Here is a 21,776-nt window from a genome sequence, read left to right as displayed (position 1 = left end):
TCATGTAGTTACCAAGTTACCATGCAGGCCAGTGCAGTTGCATCCTGCTTATTTTAATCGCACATCTGAAGCCTTGCTTACATTTAGTGCTTACAAAAGAAGATGTCGAAACGCGCGTGTCGTCATGCCTCCATGCTGTGCAGCCACTGATGTTGCGTTTCGACCTTCGGGTGCCACAGGAGGGTGAGGACACCCCCCCCCCCCCGTTGTAAACTGAACCGGAGTGAAATTAATCGGGGTGTGTTAAATGGTGAGATCTGGTCGCTCACCCCCCTTCCCTGTCGTCCCCTCTCACCCCTCCTCAAATCCTCATCCTCATCGCCCCCCTTCTTCTCCTCCCCCCGCGTGACAGAAATACACACTCGGTAATGCGACAGCAGACCATGTAGTTGGCGATGACACATTCCCCAGCCAAGCACCGACCTGCGGTCAATTATCAGACACAGGCAGGGAATTCCTCACCCCGAGAGAGAGAGAGAGAGAGAGAGAGATACACGTAGCTTACCTGTGCGTTCATGGACGTGTTTTTGCCTACCTGTGTCTTGGTCGTGGCTACCTGACCTGCAGTCTTCCCAGCACCCTGTGGTTAGTGGTTAGTGCGCCAGATGTCTGGTATCCAGGGCTGACTTTTCAGCCAAGCAGAAAGATAGAAACGCCGGCCTACACCCAGTTACCCAGTGTTTCCCACTTAGCATCCCATCACCCTCCTGATAGAGGCCTGTGTTTCTAGTGAGGAAGAGGAAATCTCCTCTTCTGCTTCAACCCCCTGCGTTTGTGATCCTTTGCCACGTTCATCTTACACCATCTGTCATTAATAATGCAGCCGTATTGCTTTTATAGTACCTTTTAACTCACCTGATCTCTTACTGTGGGAGAAAATGCGCCCAGCACAATTTTCTGTTGCTGTTGCCGATAAAATAAAAATATCACAATGATTTGACCAAAATACCTGGATATTCTTGATGTTTCAGTTATCCCAAAAGTTTTATTTCAGGAGATATTCACAATACTGCAAAATGAGTAAAGCGATGAAGATTAAATGAAAATGGTGCATGGAAATTTTCACCCACAATTTTCACTTTAGCTAGTGTGTTTTGTCCCCTTAACTACATCATTCATTTTTTGCAGATTAATATTTTTACCAGTGGATGTGAAAATCAAATAAGAAATCATTGAAACTTGCTAATGATCAAAGCTGCATTTGCTTCTCTTACATTATCATTGAGTGTTTATGCAGTTTATTTTCAAAGATCAAATTTTTAATAGCCAGTGTCCTTAAATTAACGTTACTTAAACTCATATCAGCTTTAGATCTTTTATGACCTTTGGTAACCCATAAACCCCTTCTCTGCATATCTGCACCAAGATAAATGCACATTTGTGAAGCTTTTTATGTAATTACATAATCAGATGGTTCAAGCCAGTCATGTACAGTGTATTCCATCAAACTTTGTTCCGACTAACTTGCTTTTCCTTTACTTTCAAATACAAAAACTGGAATAATTTTACTGTGCAGCCATTGTACATTCTGTCCTGTAAACCACGTTAGCAGACATAGCATATGCACATCACAGTGCCAACTATACAGGATAATCAAGTAAAATTCTTATGTAACATGTTATGCTATGATCATTTCCTTTACCAAATCCCCTATAAATTGGAGGTAAGCTTTAGTGGCAAGCTGCTCACTCCAGAGGATGTTAGATAACATGTTTATGCTACACATCGCTAGATACTCAGCAGTGATGACATAGGCACAAGGCTAGTGCTATATCTTTTATTTTTATTGTTATATTTTAACACTGATTTAACACTGTATAGCAATGTCACACCAAAGTTGTCAGCCATTAGATATACAGCAAGTGAAAGAGTGAGGTTCATTTGAGGTAATGAGTAAATTATCTGCTTTGTCTTTCCAGTGTCTGCACCCAAGTGCTTCTAACTGTTTATGATAGCTCTGATGCTGTCTGAATACCTCTGATGATATCTGGAGCTAGACAGGATGAGAACAGGTTTTCATTTGAAGGAGAGGTGATGCACAGACAGAGATGGAGGCTGAATAGCAAAGTGGCCTGCATGGCTGCAGAGAGGAGCAGAGCTGAGGCTCTATGGCTGCACTTAGAGATGAGAGATGCAGCACTCTGCTCTTCTCCTCCCTCAAATATAGCTGACCTAGTTTATTTTATCTTCATACATGTGCCTGGAACACTAGAACAACACATAGCTTAAACAATAGAAGGCTGGTGGGCATGTTTGTTTGTGTTATTGGCCTTGTGTGGTCATGAGGACAGTGTGTACCTTAGGCACAGGGAGTGTGTGTGTGAGTAGCCGCACAGATACTGCATCCATGTTTTTGTGCAGTTTTATGTTGAAGTGAGGTTCTAAAACATCAATTTAGCTCAGACTTGTTTTCTCCTACTGACCCTTTGACTCCTGAGAACTGTTTCATAAAACAAAAATGATAAGTCAGTTTATTTCAGTAAATCTTTTTCATGAAACAGGCTGTATTGCATCTGGGTTGGATCTTAGTTACCATAGAAGCATATCCCTCTAGGTTCCAGTCAAGCCTGTTTCCAGTTTTGAGTCTTAACTTTAACCCAGGATTTGACTGTAACAGCCTTTTCTCCAAATCAATAAATCTGTAGTAAACGTTTCACTTTTTTTAGGCTTACTCATGCCAGGTTCTTCATATTAAGTCCTGCTTTTCTGGGCATCTGCCTTGAAACACGTCCCTGATTGCATGTCGGCTGGTATGGATCATACTTTATGATGTTGCTTTGAGCTTACTTTGAATACAACATAAAGCATTTCTGTGTGTGTGTGTGTTCCTTCAGGGGCGCATTCTCTGTCGTCAGGAGGTGCGTGAAGATCTCCTCTGGACAGGAATATGCCGCCAAAATCATCAACACCAAGAAGCTTTCAGCCAGAGGTAGGAAATACAAGGACACACATAAACAAGTACAGAAACACACAACATACACATACAGAAACACACACCACACATAAGCAGCAAAACATGCCCCAAGTGTCACTGAATTACGTGTGGATGAGCTGTGAACATTGCTGCCCCTGAAACAGGCTTTGGGGAGAACGAGTTAACGTTTGTGTGTGTGTGTGTGTGTGTATGTGTGTGATAGAGAGAGAGAAAGCAATTGAGTGAGAGACAGACAGGCACACAAGGGCAGAGACTCATCTGGATTTTGGTTGATTAAGTTTTCTGCAAAGAAAACAGCAAATATGTCGACTAAATGCTGTGGCTGTTTGCCTGCTTGCACTCTCTGTGCTGTGTGGTACTGTACACGTTGTCCTTTTTGTGCTATTCATATCTGTCATTTTGTTTCTATGTAAACATTTGTCACATACATCCTTGCGTGCATGTGGGCTTCCGCGTGCGTGTGTTCCGTATTGATTCAGGGCTCTGGCTGGTCTTGTCGTCCCAGGGGCAGATCTCTTGCGAAGCCGACCTAGTTCTTTCACATCCGTCACTGTAATTGTAGCTGCTGGCCTGGTTGCCTTAGGCCTGGGACACGCACATAATCACACACACACACACATGCACACACACACTTGTCCTGCACACACATGCCCACGTCCAAGCACACACATAACCCAGGAACTGCCAACAGTTCAACAGTGATTATTATCCAATGGAGCGTTGGGTCTTTGCTTCCTCCTTCTCTTCGACCAATGGCGTGTTTTGTCACAGCTTTCTGGGCTGTCATAACCAATGACTGTTGTCATACCACACACGATGTTAGGCTTCTGTAGATGTGAGCTGAGCCGTTTAAGCAAAATTTAATTTGTGATAGTTTACTGTTACTGTTGCACATGTTATACCACTGCCTATAGTTTCATTGTGATGATATAAATTTCAGCTTTTTAGTGTTGGAGTTTGTGTGTATTAATAAGCTACTCCACCCCCTTCTTTAAAGTATTTTACCTTTTATTTCTTTCTAGCAGCTCCAGATCTCCCTCCTCTTCAGCATCTTACTTTTCCATTCTCTGCTCTTTGTATACTCTTCTTCCCTATTTTGCATTTTTTATATTCTTCCTCCTTTATACCTCTGTTCTCTGTTTTTTTATTTTTTATTTTTTTATATTTCTCACCAGGTGCTTCTTCCTGCCCCTTCCTTCCTATAGATCTTCTCCTCTGCTAATACCTCATAATCTATCCCTGCCTTCATCCCTCTGCTGTGCTTCTTATCTCTTCTTCTTCTTTGTCATCCTTCATGCTACATCTCTTTTCTGCTATCCTCCCACTTCCTTCACCAATACTTCACTATTTCTGTCTTTCTGTCTCTCCACCTCCCATGCTGACCCTCCCATTTGTTGAGTGCTGTGTTGGTAATAGACACCTCGGGAGACGGCAGACAGATCAGTGTTTCAGCACTTGCATGCTGGGACAGATTTTCCAAAAATACTGCAAAGGGTTATCTCACCGCATATGCATGTGGATGTCCACAAACACACACACACTCTGCCTTTATAAATATCTCTGTCTTTTTCCTCTTTGTGTTTGTGTGTATAGAGGTTTACATATTGGGCATGCTAGCGTGTCAGATATGGTCTTACCGTCTTTCCGCGATAAGCCCTAGAATTGCAGCTCTGATTCCCTTCTCTCTGGCAGGATCATGACCTCCCCCCAACCCCGCTCCACCACAGTGTGTGTGTGAGTGTGTATATGTATGTGTGTGTTTGCCTATGGAAGTGCATGCGCGTGTGCCAGTATATATAATTTGAAAGGGTTTAGCGTAGGATTGGTGGCTGGAAAGCAGGCAGATCAAGGAACTGTGTTTGTGTGTGTGTGTGTGTGTGTTTGGTGTTTCTGCTTATGCATGCACACATGTGTGGTGGGCCTATAGGACCAGTCACAGTCCTGCAATCTGCAATCCTGATTATGCAGCATTTCATTAAGCGCAGCAGATGAGTCAGTGAATGAGAGGAAGCAGAGGAGAGAGACAGATAATAAAGAGAAAGAAAGAGATGACAAAAAGTCAACATTTAAATGTGTGTGTGTGTGTTTGGGCATGCTGTATCCCTCACAGCACTTGAATATTTGTCCTCTCCTTTCATGCATGCGTCAGTGTCCTGTCACTATGACTGTCTGCTATCTTTTGTCACTTTGTATTTGCTTGCGATGTGCTCTGTGTGTGAGTGCGCATGTACAAGTGTGCACATACTTGTGTATGTGTCTAATACCCTGCATTTGTTTGTGTGTGTTTGTGCACATGAATGTCCTTGTGCACTAGTCTCCTTCCCTGTCTATGTAACCCATTTGTCTTGTCTTAACAGTTGGGTGTGTTTGCATTGTTTAATCCATTGCATTGAGATGTTTTGAATTTTATTACCATTTTTCTCACTGTGTAAATATCATATTGCATTATGCTGGCACAAGGAGCTATTCAGCAGGTGTGGAAGAGAATGAAAATGATCCAGAGACTAAAATGGCAGACTCGGTAGAGATGGAGTCGATGGCAGAGAGTGGGCAGGGTGGTAGGATGATCCAACAAAAACAGGCTGGCTGGCCTGGGAAATCTGGTGCACAGGAGAACAATAGCAGAACAAGCAAGAACATGAAATTCAAAAAACGACTATTAGGGAACCAGATGTAATTACTGCTGCGGATGACTAAACATTCTGGCAAAGGCTGAGCAGATCTACTGCAGCAGCTTGATGAGGCAAAGATCAACAGGTGCGCCAGGCAGTTACAAGAACAGCAGGAAACAGGTAGTCACGCCCACGCAGCACAGAGAGTGCGAGAGAGAGAGACGCACAGGTGATAAGAGGATGGAGGCAAACACAGAAACACTGGGGAAAACACATGACTAATTGCTGGACCCTGACATGATGCTCCTTAATATTCTTTCTTCTATTATTTTTCTTATTTGAATTCTTGTTTTTTTTTTTTGGAACTGTACCATGTTGGGAATCATCAGCTCTACGGTGACTAAATTGGTGTTCCAGGCTTGATATTGTTCCGGTCCACCAATTCATAACCAACCGTCGTTCATAGTGGACGGCTTATATGCTAGTAGGGACGAGTGTATGTGCGTGTGTTTTTATGCATCCATGTTTTCTTTATGCACATTGCTCCTCGTGTAGTTTCCCTCATTAGGCAAGATGAAGATCAGTCTTCCCTCCTGCTTTCCCTTCCCCCCCTTATCGTCTTTATTCCTGCGTTTCTCCGGTATCGCTGTGACTCTGTTTCACCTCACTCTGAAGTGAAGGGAAGGAGGAGAAGGAGGGGATGTGATTGTGAGATAGAGAGAGATAGGAGGTAAGGAAAGGAAGGAGTTATCAGTGGGCGGAAGGGGGATCACATGACTCACTGGGTGCTGGAAGGCTAAAAATAAATGTTGGTCATTCTCTCACTCTCGGTGTCTCCATCCCTCTCTCACACACAGAGGACTGAAAATATTCCATCTTTTGAAAGCAGCCAGGTTTTTGGTTTCTGTCAGTGCTCACCTGTCTGGCCAGCCAGACAGCAGGTATAAACAGGAAGGAAAATGCACGAGACAGAGCCTGAAACTGTAGCTTTTCTTTGTGTGTGTTTGTCTATATGTACACAGTATTTGTATGTTGGACAAGAGTTTTTAGCCATTTAGTCCTCTCTGTAGCAACTAAAAGCTCCATTATGTTCACTAGCTAGCTAACTGTTTGCTGCTGGGCATACAGTTGGTTTTCAAAGATATTTCATTTAACCGAATTACAATTACTGAATTACCTCTGCTGTGTGTTTAGGAAAAAGAATGAAATGTAATGATGTAGTTGCTAATTGACTATTCTCCTTTCAAACATGCCAGCTAGAGAAAAATCAGTTTCAAAGTAAACATACAGTAATTTCCCTAATGGATTAAATTAGTTCACATTTAAGATACAATTGGATTACTTTTCGTTTGACACCTCTAGACTGTTTATAAAGAGGAACATTGCATCTTCATTTCCTCCCACTGAGGCCTACAAATATGAAGTCAGAATATCCTGGATATGGCCACATGATGGCAACTGAACCATCTCCATTACAGCTTAGCAACCTCCATGATAAAGGATGTTTGTGAAAGCTCTGGAAGGAATTTATTCAGTGTGATCTGAATTAAGAACTTTTTGTCAGACTACCGTATTTAAGGATGAAGGAAGCTCATCAAGCTCATTGTTAAACCTTGGCCTAATGGCACCTTTCATAATTAAAATATGCTGATCTATTAGCTCTTTAAGCTAACGTTAGCTTCAGAGACTAACAAGTCAAACTACTTCACGGCCATAAAGCTTTGACAATATGTGGTTAAAGGTTTAACATAGAGACTGTGATTCACAATGCGGTTCACAATCTTCTCTAGCTCTGCTAGAATGTTAGCTGTTGTCTGTTGGTTGGTTGGTTGGTTTGAGCAGCAGACTGAGTGTACTTTCAAACATCAAAATGAATGGGGTTTCTTTCTCGACAAACACAGTAGCTACTATTAGTATCAAGATGCAAAGAGCACACTTATCAGACATCCGCTGGGTACAGTTTCATCGGTAACTAATTAGTTACAGCTGCATAAATCCCTGGCGACAGTTTGGGCTGCCAAAACCAGCAGTGACCAGATAAAACTTTCACCGCTTAAAACTTGGTTAATAATGTAAGCTAGGCTATAATCAAAATTGTGTCTCTTGCATTTTTAAAATGCAAGGACTTCGATTTAAAAATGATTGATTGTTCAGCCCAGACAGAACCTACAGTATGACTAACAAGGGTAATGGAATCTGTAGTGAGGGCATCCTTAATTACAGAGTGCCGCATCTCCTTCTGTCTTTTCCTTTCTCCATCTCTCTCATTTCCTTCTCTGTCTCTATCCCTTTTAACCTCTGTTTTTTTGTCTGTCTGATTTACCCTTTCTCCTGAACAACTCTCTCCTCTTCTTCCCCCCTCACACAGTCTCAAACTGTGTTGCTCTTACAGCAAAACCACAGTTTCTGGAAATCTGTGTCTCCCTCCTCAAGTACTTACAATTCATCTTGTTAAAGTCTTTATCAAGTCTTTATCTTGTTCAGCAATGAAAAAATAAAACAACAATGAAACTGAGTGACACATATTGATAGACAAAGGCTACAAATAATAATAACATCAGAAATGACAAGTAAGAAAAAAATCTGATTGGTTGTTTTATTGTGCATGTTTGTTTATGTGCTGTATGTGTCTTGTATTATTTGTGCAGCAGAACCACATGAGCGCTGGAGAACAAGCATTGAGGGAGACATTAAAATGAAATACGGAACAACAATATGCCTTGCATTTCTGTTTCATTTGTAATTGAAACTGGTGGAGAAGGTAGATAGAGTGCTACCACAAAGTTGCATAAACATCTTTTGATTTTTAAAATTCACAAGTTCCTCATTCCACAAGTCCCATTTCGCAAAAATTTCAGATCAGAATTTTCAGACAAAAGAAGACATGTGGAATACAGTGTAGCTGTAAAACAACTTGCTCCATTTGCTCCATTTTCCAGTTTGCATGTTCATATAGTTATATAGGTGATTGTATTGATGTATTTGCCTTCTGTACTGATATAGCTTTGCTGTGCTCTCTGGTGTCAGCTCTTGTGGCACCAGACAGCTATGGGTAGTGTTTTCAGTCAACTGCTGTGCTTTTATTACTGTTGTTTAAACAGCAGAAATGATGCTTCTCTAAAGAGTTGTGTGTTCTGTGATTATAGATACAGTATTTTGATACCAGCACTTCACACTAATATGTGATTATTAATGTGTATTTGGGTCTGTCTTCCTTTGTCAGGATGTCTCCAGACTGCCACCCTCAGATTAAACCACTTACATATTTGTCTAATGTGTTGCTGCATTTCACTGGATAAGATAAAGGCCAACATTACCTACATTATGAGCCTTCTGGCAATACTCTGGGGGCATCTTTATCTTTGACACTAGCCACCTTTTGTTTCTTCACAGAAGGGAAAGAAAGGGAGTTATCAGTCTCATAATTCTTCCTCTATTGGGGACCAGCGGAGGGTGACGGTGTCGTAGTGCGCTGGATGGTTTCATTAGACCCCTGGGTTCTGCAGGGGGGTAGAATGGAACAGTTATGGAGGAGCGCTACTGAGCCGCTGGCCGCAGAGGATGTTACATTCACCCCACTACATCTTTTTAATTAAGACTCTTAATAAAATTGGAGCAGAGCAATTCCAACACCCTGTTGTGGTATGTATTGGGTGAATTTGCCTCTGTATTAGGGTTAGGTCTGTATTCATTATTGATTGTTTAGCTGATTTTCAAACTACTAATTTTGTCAGAACAATGTTGAACAGTAAAAACATCCAAAGGTATTAAATTTATGATAGTATAAAACATTACAGTACATATGACAAGCTGTAGCCTACAACACTTTGGTATCTTTATGTGTTCAATGATTTTAAGTATTAATTAACATTATTGTTGAGTCAATTACTGGCTAGTATGTATACTTTACAGATGCACTGGTATCTCCAACCTTCCCAGATGCTTTAATAAACAACTTTACATTACATACATACATACATCCATGGAGGGGTCAGAGAACTTGGCTTAACTTCAAGGAGATACATACAGATTAGTTTTGAAAAGTAAGTAGTACTTGCACACAGTGTGTGTATTGTTTGCAAAGTCATCTGTATTAATACACCAAAAGATTGTGTATGAAAGCATAAAATGAACATGTGTAGTTCATCTTCTAGGTTTCATTTCCCCTTTCCAGTTTACATCCGATGCAGACAAATTTGTACTAGAAAGTAACTTGACTTAAGTAACTTGCACAATACCTTGCCACATTAATACAGCATAAGTAAAACAGGTCAAACTTAATCAGCTTACTTTTAGTTTAAGACTGCAGGCCTACGTGTTGTGCCCTAAAAAAGAAGAATTGTTTTTTTCTTTTCCTAGGTTTCAGTGAAATGTGGGTCTGATTGATATGAAAAAACAGAAATCGGATGACCAGCATAACTTGGTCAGTCAGAGTGAAGCTCATTCTCCCTCCATTTCTGTCCATGTCTTTTGCTTGTTTTTCATTTTGCTTCCTGTGTCTTCCTATGTTTTCTCTGTCTGTCCCTAAATCTGGTAGACTTACAGGACATCAGACATCAAGAGGAAAAGAAAGCACACACATACACACAGAGCAGTACACTCTGCTGCAGTGCGGATGTAGACGCGACACTGAAACTGAATGAAAGAGAAACAAGCAGCAGTGGAGAGAGAGACAGAGAGGGAAATAAAAGTTAGGGCTTAGTGGTGTTGGTTTTTGAAATTTTGAAATTTGTGTGCATGAGCAAATATTGTAAGCAAAACCTTCCCTGAATATGAATTATTCTTATTTTCAGAGTCAAGGGAAGCTGTCTTTCTGCCTGCAAAGTACGTAAAAGAATCAGACCACAAAAACAGCAGATATACAGATTAGATAATACTACACCTACTTACAGTGATCTTTTAATAAGGTTTTACATATACAGGATTCAAGTCAAAGCAAATAACAAAAACAGAAAACATATTAAGCAGCAGGTATATAACTATATCTATTCTCTGCTGGATCTTATTAACTGTCTGAGTCCTGTTTTGCAATAAAGTTTCCTTCCTTCCTTTTCCAAATAGCCGCTGCCCTTTTGATGGTCTTATGAAATGATATGTCTGTCTTCGTGGAACAAAAAACTGCATAATAACTTCTGGCTTGTGTCACTGCAGTCAGAGTTGCTCATAGGTTGTGACTTTTTTATTCTGGAAATCATTTTAGAGAGAAAAGAGAAAAAAACGAATTTGACTAAATCTTGTGAGAAATCCTCATATGACTGTTGATGACAGCATTGTCTAATTGCCAAATTAAGTGTCTGTTTCCAAGTTATAGAGAAAATAGGAACAAATATATGTGTGGGACTTGCTGTTGACCAACCCACATGAACGACAACTGAACATACCATACATGGTATAAAGTGTGAAATCCTAATTTCTAATCCTATTTCTTAAAGACAGAAGCTGCATGCTTGCAGTACTAATGCCAAGAAATAGATTGTTTTAGACAAGATGGTTTATGATGTGACAAATGCAAGAGGTCATTATCCAGGAGACAGCAAAGCAGCTGACAGCGATACAACATAGCAGTGTCCTACCATCACTCTGCTCAGTTCACAGGTCTAAGGCTATAATACAGCATTATCACCAAAACTTTTGAGACACTTTTGGGATTGCTATAAACAATCAAGACATCACTAAATACACTTCAACCCTAGTGTATTTAGCAGTGGACAACTGCTTTAACAGCGGATTAACAACAACTTTTATTTGACCAAAGAAAAACAATATCTTCACAGCTCAGTTTATTGCAGATTAATTATTGATCAACTATTATGGTGTTACTTTATGTATGAATATCTATTCATGCTAGACAGGGAAGCATACATAAGGACATTCAGGCGCACAGCTTAGAGCTGGCCAAAAAGTTCCAGGCCTGACCGTCCTGAACAGCTGACTGAGGAAGCTTCGCATTTTTCTGCACAATTACATTGGTTTAACATTATGTAGAAATCCTGTTGTCGGACTCAACTACGTTAGCAAAAAGTCTCTCAATGTGGCCGCAGGGCTCAAGCTTACGCACACGCACACACACATATATTAAAGCGTTGTAGATGCATATTTGTCACAACTCATAGCTGGGTCTTAGGCAGATTTCAGAGTTGACTGCAGCAAAAATTGGTTCAGAGGAAAAAATTTGATTTTCTGATCTATTAAAAAAACAAAAATGCTCTGTCAGGCAGACTCTCAGACTTCTACTCACACCTATCGGTACTTCTTTGCTCGGTAGAATATACAGACTCTACATAAAAAGAACAAGGAATAACCCAGCAACCTTCTTATCCGGATGTCGTCAACTATTGTGCCGTGTTTTGTCATTGTAGGTAGTGTCAGTAGTCTCTGCAGTCTCACATTTTGGGGGACAGTTAGTCTTGCAGATAGGGAAGTAGGATTAACCAGTTACACAGCATAGCTCTACTTTTATGCCTCTGGCCACACTTACTGCCAACAACTTTGTCTTTGCGCACCCATTTGTAAGTCCATCACATTTTTATGAATGTCCAGTTACGCCTGAGGGGAATTTTTCAAATTTGGCACAAATTTTCACTTTGACTCAAGGAATGGGTTAGGGTTAGGGTTAGAATGAATGGACACAAGGACTTGCACTCTTTAAGCCATAACTCAAGAATTCATGCAGCAGTTATGACAAAATTTAATACAACATTTTTAATAAGATGAAATGATGACAGTTTATATCCAAAAGCTCACTGGTCAACTTCACTGTAACATCATAATGTTCTGCAAAAACACTTTTCTGGCCATTATTCAACTCATAACTCTGGAAACTGTAAGCTGCAACTTTTCTGGTGTGTGGAAGTACTGTTATTGTGGTTACTCAATAGAATCAACAGTATAAACCCAGCAGTATCACGTTTCTGCATTTTCAGCAGCAGCCCCCTGTCTTCCACAACTGAATCATGTTTGTTGCTCAAACATCATACTTATTGCACCCGCAGAGAGCTCCAATGAAAAATGATTATTTAAATGTATTATATAAGCAACTGTCTAAACAAAAGCATCTATTGCAGATAAACATGCAGTATGGGTTTTGGTATTCATTATAGTGTACTGTGGGCTTCTGCAGTACGTATGCATCTTGGCACTTGAAGGATCTGTATGTGCGCCTAAGGAATTAGTTACTTGTGCTTTCCTGTCAGTAGTTCTGTAGAGTTTGATAGTTGTGTGTGAACTCTCGATGTCGGCCATTTGCATGCAAGGCTGGTTCCACTGCAGAGGAGAGGAGAGGCCTGACGCTCTGATTGGTGCAGGAGTTGCTAGACAACAGATGTCCAGTCGGCTGGGAGCTGGACTACCTGTGGATGAGGGAGAGAGTGGAGACAGAGAAAGAGTGAAAGAAAAGTGGAGGTGGAAAATGATGGAGTGAGGCTGTTGCATGACATTTACAGTACACAGCTTGATACAGTATAGGGAAAAATACAGTCAATCTTATATGACCGCCTTTGTTTGTTTCTTTAAAGCTGTAAAGTGTTCACTATGGTGTTTTGATTGCTTCAGAGAGAGAAATACTTATATTCACCTTTTATTTTTCCTCTCCAGGCCTAAAACAACAAAATGACTTATCAATATACTAGATTTATTTTTTTAGCTCAATATATTCTGCTTCAGATAAAAGCAACATATCAAAGTAGCAACATGTTAATTGTGCACATTGGCACAACTTATTACATTTGCCACTGACTCATAGACAGTACTAAAGGGACTTAAAAGCAACAGAAAACAGCTGATGATGATGTTGTTTATAATAGGAATAAAGTTACTTCTTTCCAGGATAGTAAATTCTGTTAAATTCCACTTAAGACATACTCTACTGTCTTTGGTTTAACCCTTTTTTCATTAGTTACTGTGGCTACCCTAATGTTCACGGAGTATAAAAGCACCTATCTTTGATTGGTGCACAGCCCCATGCATTTTAATAAGAGCACATAAATGCTACTGCAAGGACAACAACCCGAATATTATCATGAGGCACCTTAAACCAGCTGAAGACTGGTCAGGTTTTTGAGGACTGGGTGTGAAACACTGCATTCACAACACTACAGCTCAAGAAGAAAAGTACATGAAAGCTCCGGTCTGTCACAAAACGGCATCGTTGCTGATGCAGGGAAAGCTGAACCCTGATGCAGAGTCAAAAAGCAGGGATGCGAGGCAGAGGTTCAAACAATAGTCTTTATTAATTAAAGCAAAACACACAAAAAAAGCACACATTTACTATGGCATGGGATCAATGGAAAAACTGTGGCAAAGTTCACAGCATAGCATGGCAAGGCGAGACAAAAGATATCCTGGCATGTAATCATGGAAAAAAACAAAACCTGACGAGGTAGACAATGTAAATCCTGGCATGGAACAAAACACAATATAACACACTGACAAAACGTGACTGGGAAGACAAGGACTAAATAGACAAGACAACGAGACACAGGTGAAACACATTAGGAGGGAGAAAGCAATCAGGATACCCAAAAGCAAAGCTACAAGAAACAGAGACACACAGCAGAAGTGACACTTTCAAAATAAAACAGGACATGACAAAAACCTTGAACATAACACATGGAAACACAAGACACACATGGAACATGACATGGTCTGGAAGACTTAAATACTCTCATACTGTCAAATGCATTGTCAGAGAGGACAAAATTTCAACCAAAATTATGACATATTTTCGGTGTATCCATTAAAGATTATTGATATATTATATTATACATATTATTATTTTACAGAGATTTTCTGGAGGTGTTGGCAACTATGAGATATAATCAGAAAACTAAAATAAAGAGGCATCACACTTAGCACCCCAAAATGGGTTGGGTTGTTGTGGGTATTTATTTATTTCTTTTAAGATTAATTTTTGGTCTCTTATGGTTGACCAGTTGGTTTCCAAAAATAGTGGGTGGTGGCCGCCACAATGAGTATTTTGATATTACATTACATGTGAAATTTGATATTATGAATATTGTAACTTAACAAAGGAAAGACAGAATTTGTGTGTTGCTGTGAGAGAAAGCCAAAGAAATGATGTGCCATTCAGTAACATGGTAAGACTGAGGCAGAGATGGAGAGATTAGTGACCTTGCTCACGGGGTCCTGCTAATCATGAAATAATGGCTGAGCTGCCCTTGTTTGTGGCTCTGCCTGTCAGGATGCCTGTCTGCTCTTGTGCTTGTCTCTAAAGCTGGCAGCATACTTCAAACCAAATCCAAATTGGCGCACTCTCATAGGCAATATGGCAGACTTGCGACCACGAAAGAGAGCTGCATTGGAGTCTGTTTGATGCAGCATGTGCTGGCCGCTAGTCAAAAGTTTTCATACAGTTTTCTTTAGACACCCCTGAAGTTGGTTTACACTGTTGAATGATTAATCGTGCAGTGCCTTGGCCCTTAATTGCAGTACTTTCAAGTTTACCCGCTGTTTACCACTTGGTTTGTCCCTTTTCCAACATAAGTAGTTGATTTATCATTGACAGCATTGGGTGTTGAGGCACTACTACACCCAAATGAACACGAAAGAGAATTTTTATGTCTTGTGAGTTAATGATTTTGTCGCATTTTATTGCTTTTTTAATTTGATGCATTGTGTTTACTTGGATGGAGGAGTGGGAAGAATCTTTAATAAAAATGGAAGATTATCAACGTGACTGCCACATATCAACCTCTTCATTTGTGGTTTCGGAAGTGAACATGCCATCTCCTTTTCTGTTTTTTTGTGGTGGTAACTAACTGTCCAAGGGCAGGTTTAAATCTAGCTTCTTCCTCCAGTATTTTTAGCTTTAGCTGTAGTGCAGCCACTGCTCATCTTGTACTTGTTTTGCATGTCACTGCTGGGATTTTATTCTGAATGAATTTGTCAGTTACACTGAACATACTGTTCCAGTATTCTACCGAGCAATTGAGAGCACGCCAAGTTCCGTTTTGTTTAAAGTGGCCCTAAGTTTGACTGTGTATTGCCTCCTATAGATGCAGTACGCCAACACAAATAAACAGATACCTGTACGTATAATTGTAACAAGCTGCATGATGTTCCTTGTTGGTCTTGCCTCTGAGCTGACTGAGTCCACAGTTTCCATAGCATCAAGACGAGCAGAGGAGTTAGACACGGATGAGAGTGAAAAATAGGCGTTCTATTTTAAATGGAAAAAAGTAGAACCCGCTGCTCTTCTTTCTCTCTCTGTCTCTCTCTCTGTCTCTGTCTGTTTGTCTGTCTGTCTGTCTCTCTCTCTCTCTCTCTCCGGCTCTTGCTCTCCGTGTCTCGAGGCAAAGCTGAAATGGGTCGCCTTGAGACCCAACTGCATCACTCATTGTAACGACTGCTGTTCTCATTCATTTGTACCAAATCAGAGTCACTGGACTTTGGTTGGACACGGAGATTTGAGTCACTTTTTGCTTCACCAAGTCAGATAAAATCAATCTGGTTTCCCAGGGGAGAGATGTGTGAGTCTGCCTGAAGGCTGCCATCTTAGTAAAGTCACACAAAAACAATACGGTAACCCTAATACCTGTTGTCCTGTCTGAAAAAATGTATTATTACTTTGATGTTGACATTACCGCGCAGTTTTAACCTTACATTATCACCCAATCTCAGTGTGCTGTAGTAGAAATGTAAAGCGCAAGAAACACATACTGATTTGTAACTTTCAATTTCAGTTTAGGAGGCGTGAGATCAGACACAAGATAAGACGTGAGACAATTTAGAGACATGAAATTAAATTTCATTTGTTTATTTTCTCCTCAGATCCGCAAAAGGAACGTGCAGGCACATTGCAGACTCGCATTAAGCACAATACCGGAGGTCACTATGAATCCACTGTGGCTGCTCACTCTTGTTTGTTGTGCACTGTTGCCTGCCTGGCACATTACCAAGCACATATCACGTCACATTATTTTGGTCAAGCATCTCAGTTCTGATAAGGAAAAGAGCCGAGTTGACACAAGGCCAAGACACAGACAGACACAGTACACACACGTATAGAAGTGTGAATGTCAAATTCACAAACACCACAATGATGCTGACAACAATGCCAAAACACTTGCCTTGTATCCTCCACCAAGTCAAAACTAACATGCAGCCCACATTGTGCTTAATGATTCAGAAAGCCAATCATAGGAAATAATGAAGAGCATTAGAAATAACCAGTCTCTGCTTCTCTTTGTGTGTGTCTCGTCTGTTTATCCTTCAGATCATCAAAAGCTGGAGAGAGAGGCGAGGATTTGTCGCTTACTGAAGCACCCCAACATTGGTGAGCTCCAGGTCCTCAATCTTGAAATGCACACGCTGATACAAATGATAACACACTTATTTTGTTCAGGTCTCTGGAGAATCCTGCTACGGCAATTCATCTTCTAGACACTGTTATGAGGAGGAGGAGAGAGAGAAAACCAAGTGTGTGTGTGTGTGTGTGTGTGTACAGGTATCTAATGATGATGTATCTGTGTGCCGAGTCATCAGAAAGACACAGCAGCCCTGTGCCCTCTCTCTAAACCACTGACCCTTTACACTCTTTCCTCCTCATTTTACATGTGATAGAACCTGCCACTTCCCTTTTTGCTCTCTCCACACTCATTTACTCATGCTCTTTCCTTTCTTCACTGTCATTGTTTCTGATTAAATCAGTTCTCAGCACCACAGCTGCCACTGCAGTCAGTTTTCAAAGATAACTATGGGCTTTCAAAGGTTTTAGAACAGCTAAGACTGAATATTTGGACTTCCAGGCTTTAAAATCTTTAAAAAGTACATCATGGACTTAAAAGAAATTGTGATATATTGAAGATAATACAAGGATATCTTACTACGCAATTCTTTATTAAGGAGCCAAATGCTCAGTGACCTCCTCATGTCGATACATAGTTGTGTGCATGTTAATATTCCAGATTAAACAGTAAGAATGCCACCAGGGTGGAATCAGAAAGTTTATTTGCTCACATTAAATATTTAAACATTAAAATATCTTCTTAACAAAGTCAGAGTTTAACAACCAGCATTACTATCCATATATATTCATATCCATATATATTTATAATATATTTTTCTTTCTAATACGAGTTGAACCGCATATCCAAGTCCTGATGTCAAAACAATAGTGCAGAATTCATGACCCGTTTCCCTGATATAAATGCTATAAGGCTAATTGTGTGAGTCCCGATTTCTTACTGGAGTTGTCGAGATGTTTTATTTAATGAGTACTCGAGGCAACAGCCCATTTCATAAACCAATACTTTCATATATATAGTTAGCTGTCTTCATCATAATGAGACTCATATGAGTCCTAGATGTTTTCAAAGGTTTCATCTAATCACAGAGGTTGTAGGGAAGGTGGCTGAATGAATCAACACATTGTGGCAGTAGATTATATTATGCACTGCAAACTCATTTTGCTACTTGATTAACATTTAATACCTCACATTGGTTATTTGCTTACCACCTGACTCACAACACTACAATAATAATGTTAATGAGTATTGGCAGTATCAGTATTGAGGTGTTAACTGCATTCTGTTTCTTTTGGCTTCTCCCTCCGTCTCTCTTCCTTTTCTGTCCTGTGTTGGTGTGTTTGTGTATTTCTGTCAAATCTCCTTCACAGTCCGACTTCATGACAGCATATCAGAAGAGGGTTTCCACTATCTGGTGTTTGATCTGTGAGTAATAGACTCTCATACCTGCATAATCTGTAACTTGCAGTCAACTGAGCAATCTCATGTTTTGTTTTGTTCTACTTTCCCTTCTTGCTTATCTATATGTATTGCGTTAACACTGCACATAAAAATATCCAAAGAAACCAGGCATGTAGGCCTAAACAGGAAGCTACTGTTGCATCATGAAATATAACATAACTATCAAGTAATATGTTAAACTTAACTTACAGTTCTTTGTAAATGTAGGTATTATTCATTTAATTTTTATAATATCGAAACACATGAAAAATAAATGTGTTTTAGAGTTAACTTGTAATATTCCTGCAGTCTGGAGTGGGGGGGAAATCCTGTATCCTACAAATGGCTGGAAGTGGCCGGACTGAAGGACAGCTCAGAAGCACTAATCACGGCAGCACAAGAACAGGCACTCAGTACAAAAGAAATAGAGGGAGGGGTCTACCACACCAAACAGGACCCCAGGGGCAGGCTGTGCAAAGATTCCCCTGATATAATTCAGCACATACCAAGGTCCAGGTGTAACATGCAGGCAGGAACAGTGTACGATGTAACGAAGTGGCTGGCAAAGTATACAGGAACATCTGCAGTGAGTATGGGCTGGAAGTCCCAAGGTCAGAATGGAAGTCATCTTCCGATTGAGAATGACCACACTGAGATGCTTTGGGACTTCCACATCCAGACTGGCAAAATGGTGATTGTGAACCAGCCAGACATTGCGGTGGTTGACAAGCAACAGAAGAAGGCAGTAGTGATAGACATAGCGATTCCAAGTGACGGCACCATCAAGAAGAAGGAACACGAGAAGCTCAAAAAATACCAAGGGCTGAAAGAGGAGCTAGAAAAGATGTGGAGAGTAAAATGGGGCTGTGACCCCCAAACTGAAAGAGTGGCTCCAGCAGATTCCAGGTACAGCAGCTAAGATACTGCGCAGAACCTCCCAGGCCTCTGGTAGACGATCTGAGCTTGAGGAAGACACACACCACCCCAGATAGAGGGATTTATATCTATCTATCTATATATATCTATATCATCCATCCATATTCTATACTGCTATATCCGTATATATACTGTATATATATACATTGTAAGTAGGCCAAGTTCGAACTTCTGAGGAGCTGCTACAACATCCTCCTGACCTATATCCACTCTCCTGCATGTGTGTGTGGTAGCCTAAGGGTGTGTTTTTAGAAAGCTCTTACAAGCCCTTATAAGCCCTAAACACTCTTGTGCAAGCTTTAGCTAATTATTTGTGAGTGTGTAAATACATGAGGCAGGAATGTGGCATTGACAACAGTTTAAAATGAATGAATGATTGCGTTTCAGCTGCTGACACAGATAGAGGTGTACTGTAATGTTCTCTATGTCTCTCCACAGGGTGACAGGAGGAGAGCTGTTTGAGGACATTGTAGCCAGGGAGTACTACAGTGAGGCTGATGCCAGGTAACACACACAGATTCCTTTGCACAGCAGCCGTTGTGTTTCTCTGTCTATTACTGGTGTGTATATATTAGTGTGTTTCACATATTGTCATCTAAGAGGTGCGATACAGCTGCCTTCTCTCTGAGGCATCTCATAGAGTTATTTATAAAAGTGATTAACGACATACAGCCTGCGGTATTAATCATACACAACCCACCTTACACTTTCAGCTTTAGGCTGAAATAGTACCTCCCCAGAGAGACAGAGAAAGTCAAAGATAGTGTGTGTGTGTATTGTGTGTTTTCTTGTCATGGACACTGCGTAGCTTTGGTTTTTCCAGTGTTATGCATCAGGTCTTGTGAAAAATGACTTACCTTCATGTGACTTAATGTCATCTGTCAAGAAAGCAGCAGAAATCTCATCAGAGGGACATATGATACCTTGTTAAGGGATTGTTTCCTCTCCTCTTCCCTTCAGTTAATTACCCTTATCTTCTCTTCTCTCCCCTTCTTGCTTTCCTTTTCTTCTTTGCTTTTCTGTCTTTCCTCCCATTTGCTCCATCACAATCCTGCACTCGTTTATTACTCTCCTGTCTTAAGTCACTGCATACAGCAGATCCTCGAGAGTGTCCATCACTGCCATGTTAATGGGATTGTCCACAGGGATCTGAAGGTTTGTATGGCTGCAGCCGTGGCTCTGTACAACAGACGGCAATGTTCAGAAAGACCCAGTGACACTCCCCTCATAGTCTTTACTCTTTTTAATTGCGACATTATTCGTTTTTTCCTTGTAGAGGCCCTAAAAACTTTGCAACTGATTTGACCTTTGTGAAATTGACCCTTGTGACCTTGTGAATTGTGAAAGATGTAACTGTACTGTAAAAAATACTGAGAAGGAAAAAGAGATTTTTCAATTCATTGACTTTATTAGGGGAGTTGTCCTTTGCTGAAGTCATTTTCAGTTTTTAGATATTTCATAATCAGGAGGATTTATTCATCTTTATGTAAATAATTATGTAGATTTGTCCAGCTGTCAGTTAGTGTCCTGTTGAGTCGCAAGTCTGCTGTCTGTGTTTAGAGTCTCTAAATGTTAGGAAATGTATTATTCAGTAGAGCACACTGGCTAACTGGCCTTAGGTTAGCAAAGACCTTTCTGCACCTGTTACCACGTGTGTGTGCGTGTACGTGTGCTTGCCGGGGGATTGCATATATATTTATTATTGAGCTAAATTGTATTAGCGTGCAGTGTGTGTTTTTCGTTACCCATATGTGGTTGAGTCATTTGTTTTTACACCCACGTCTTCTGTTACACCACACCTCCCTCCTGCATCCTTCTCCCTGCAGTGTGCTCTTTGTTCCCACTCATGGATTTTAACAGTGGATTAATGATGTTGTCTACTAGCATGTCCTTTCTGCTAACAATTCACCCTCTCAGAATCCATGAGCCTGAGGGAGCAAGTCCACAGCTCCAGTGTGGAAAATGTCCATTGTCATGTAGAGATTTGGTCCCGTACACATTTGTGTTCCTCTGTCATTTGTGTGGCAGAAAGGGAGTTGCCTCAGACACTGATTTAAGAGCAGTTTAGCATCGTTGACTCCTAACTGTTTAGATTAGGATTTGGTTTAGCTAATCTGATTTTAGATCTGTGTCTGGGCAGCTTGTTCCCAGAGCGTGTGACCTCTCACCTCTAACCTGTTTGACTCCGCCCCCCCCAGCCTGAGAACCTTCTATTGGCCAGTAAGCTGAAGGGGGCGGCGGTCAAGTTGGCTGACTTTGGGCTGGCTATCGAGGTGCAGGGGGACCAGCAGGCATGGTTTGGTGAGTATTCATCCATCCATTTTTCAGCCTGAATCAGTTGGTCCAACAACCAACCAATCAGTCGATCAGTCAGTCACTCATTCAGTTTGTTGAGCAGCCTGGTCACTGAATTCCCCCCCTCCTGCCTACCATTCCACATCTCCATTCCTCCATATTACTCCTCCAGGTTTTGCCGGCACCCCGGGATACTTGTCTCCGGAGGTTCTGAGAAAAGACCCATATGGAAAACCTGTGGACATGTGGGCCTGTGGTAAATAACATAACGTTCAAATTCTCCAACTGCGAATA

General features: G+C 40.8%; 1 protein-coding gene and 1 long non-coding RNA gene across 10 annotated transcripts in view; one reads left to right on the top strand and one right to left on the bottom strand.

Moving 5' to 3' along the window:
- Nucleotides 1-21,776, top strand: part of camk2d2 (calcium/calmodulin-dependent protein kinase (CaM kinase) II delta 2) — a 34,934-nt gene that overhangs the window by 671 nt on the left and 12,487 nt on the right. For all 9 annotated transcript variants that reach the window (XM_046413089.1, XM_046413074.1, XM_046413121.1 and 6 more), the window contains exons 2-8: nucleotides 2,835-2,929; nucleotides 16,781-16,840; nucleotides 18,182-18,236; nucleotides 19,626-19,691; nucleotides 20,270-20,342; nucleotides 21,386-21,488; nucleotides 21,655-21,738. In XM_046413089.1, coding sequence (XP_046269045.1) covers nucleotides 2,835-2,929; nucleotides 16,781-16,840; nucleotides 18,182-18,236; nucleotides 19,626-19,691; nucleotides 20,270-20,342; nucleotides 21,386-21,488; nucleotides 21,655-21,738 — 536 coding nt within the window. The remainder of the gene's footprint in view (nucleotides 1-2,834; nucleotides 2,930-16,780; nucleotides 16,841-18,181; nucleotides 18,237-19,625; nucleotides 19,692-20,269; nucleotides 20,343-21,385; nucleotides 21,489-21,654; nucleotides 21,739-21,776) is intronic.
- LOC124072019 lies at nucleotides 12,655-13,921 on the bottom strand. The gene is made up of 2 exons (XR_006845435.1): nucleotides 13,814-13,921; nucleotides 12,655-12,896 (listed from the first exon to the last, which is right to left on the bottom strand). It is a non-coding gene; the product is annotated as an uncharacterized LOC124072019 (long non-coding RNA).

The sequence above is a fragment of the Scatophagus argus genome, chromosome 2 (assembly GCF_020382885.2).
Source record: "Scatophagus argus isolate fScaArg1 chromosome 2, fScaArg1.pri, whole genome shotgun sequence".
Taxonomy (NCBI): Eukaryota; Metazoa; Chordata; class Actinopteri; family Scatophagidae; genus Scatophagus; species Scatophagus argus.
Note: the sequence above shows the minus strand (reverse complement) of the source record. Positions and strands in the feature narration are given on the sequence as shown.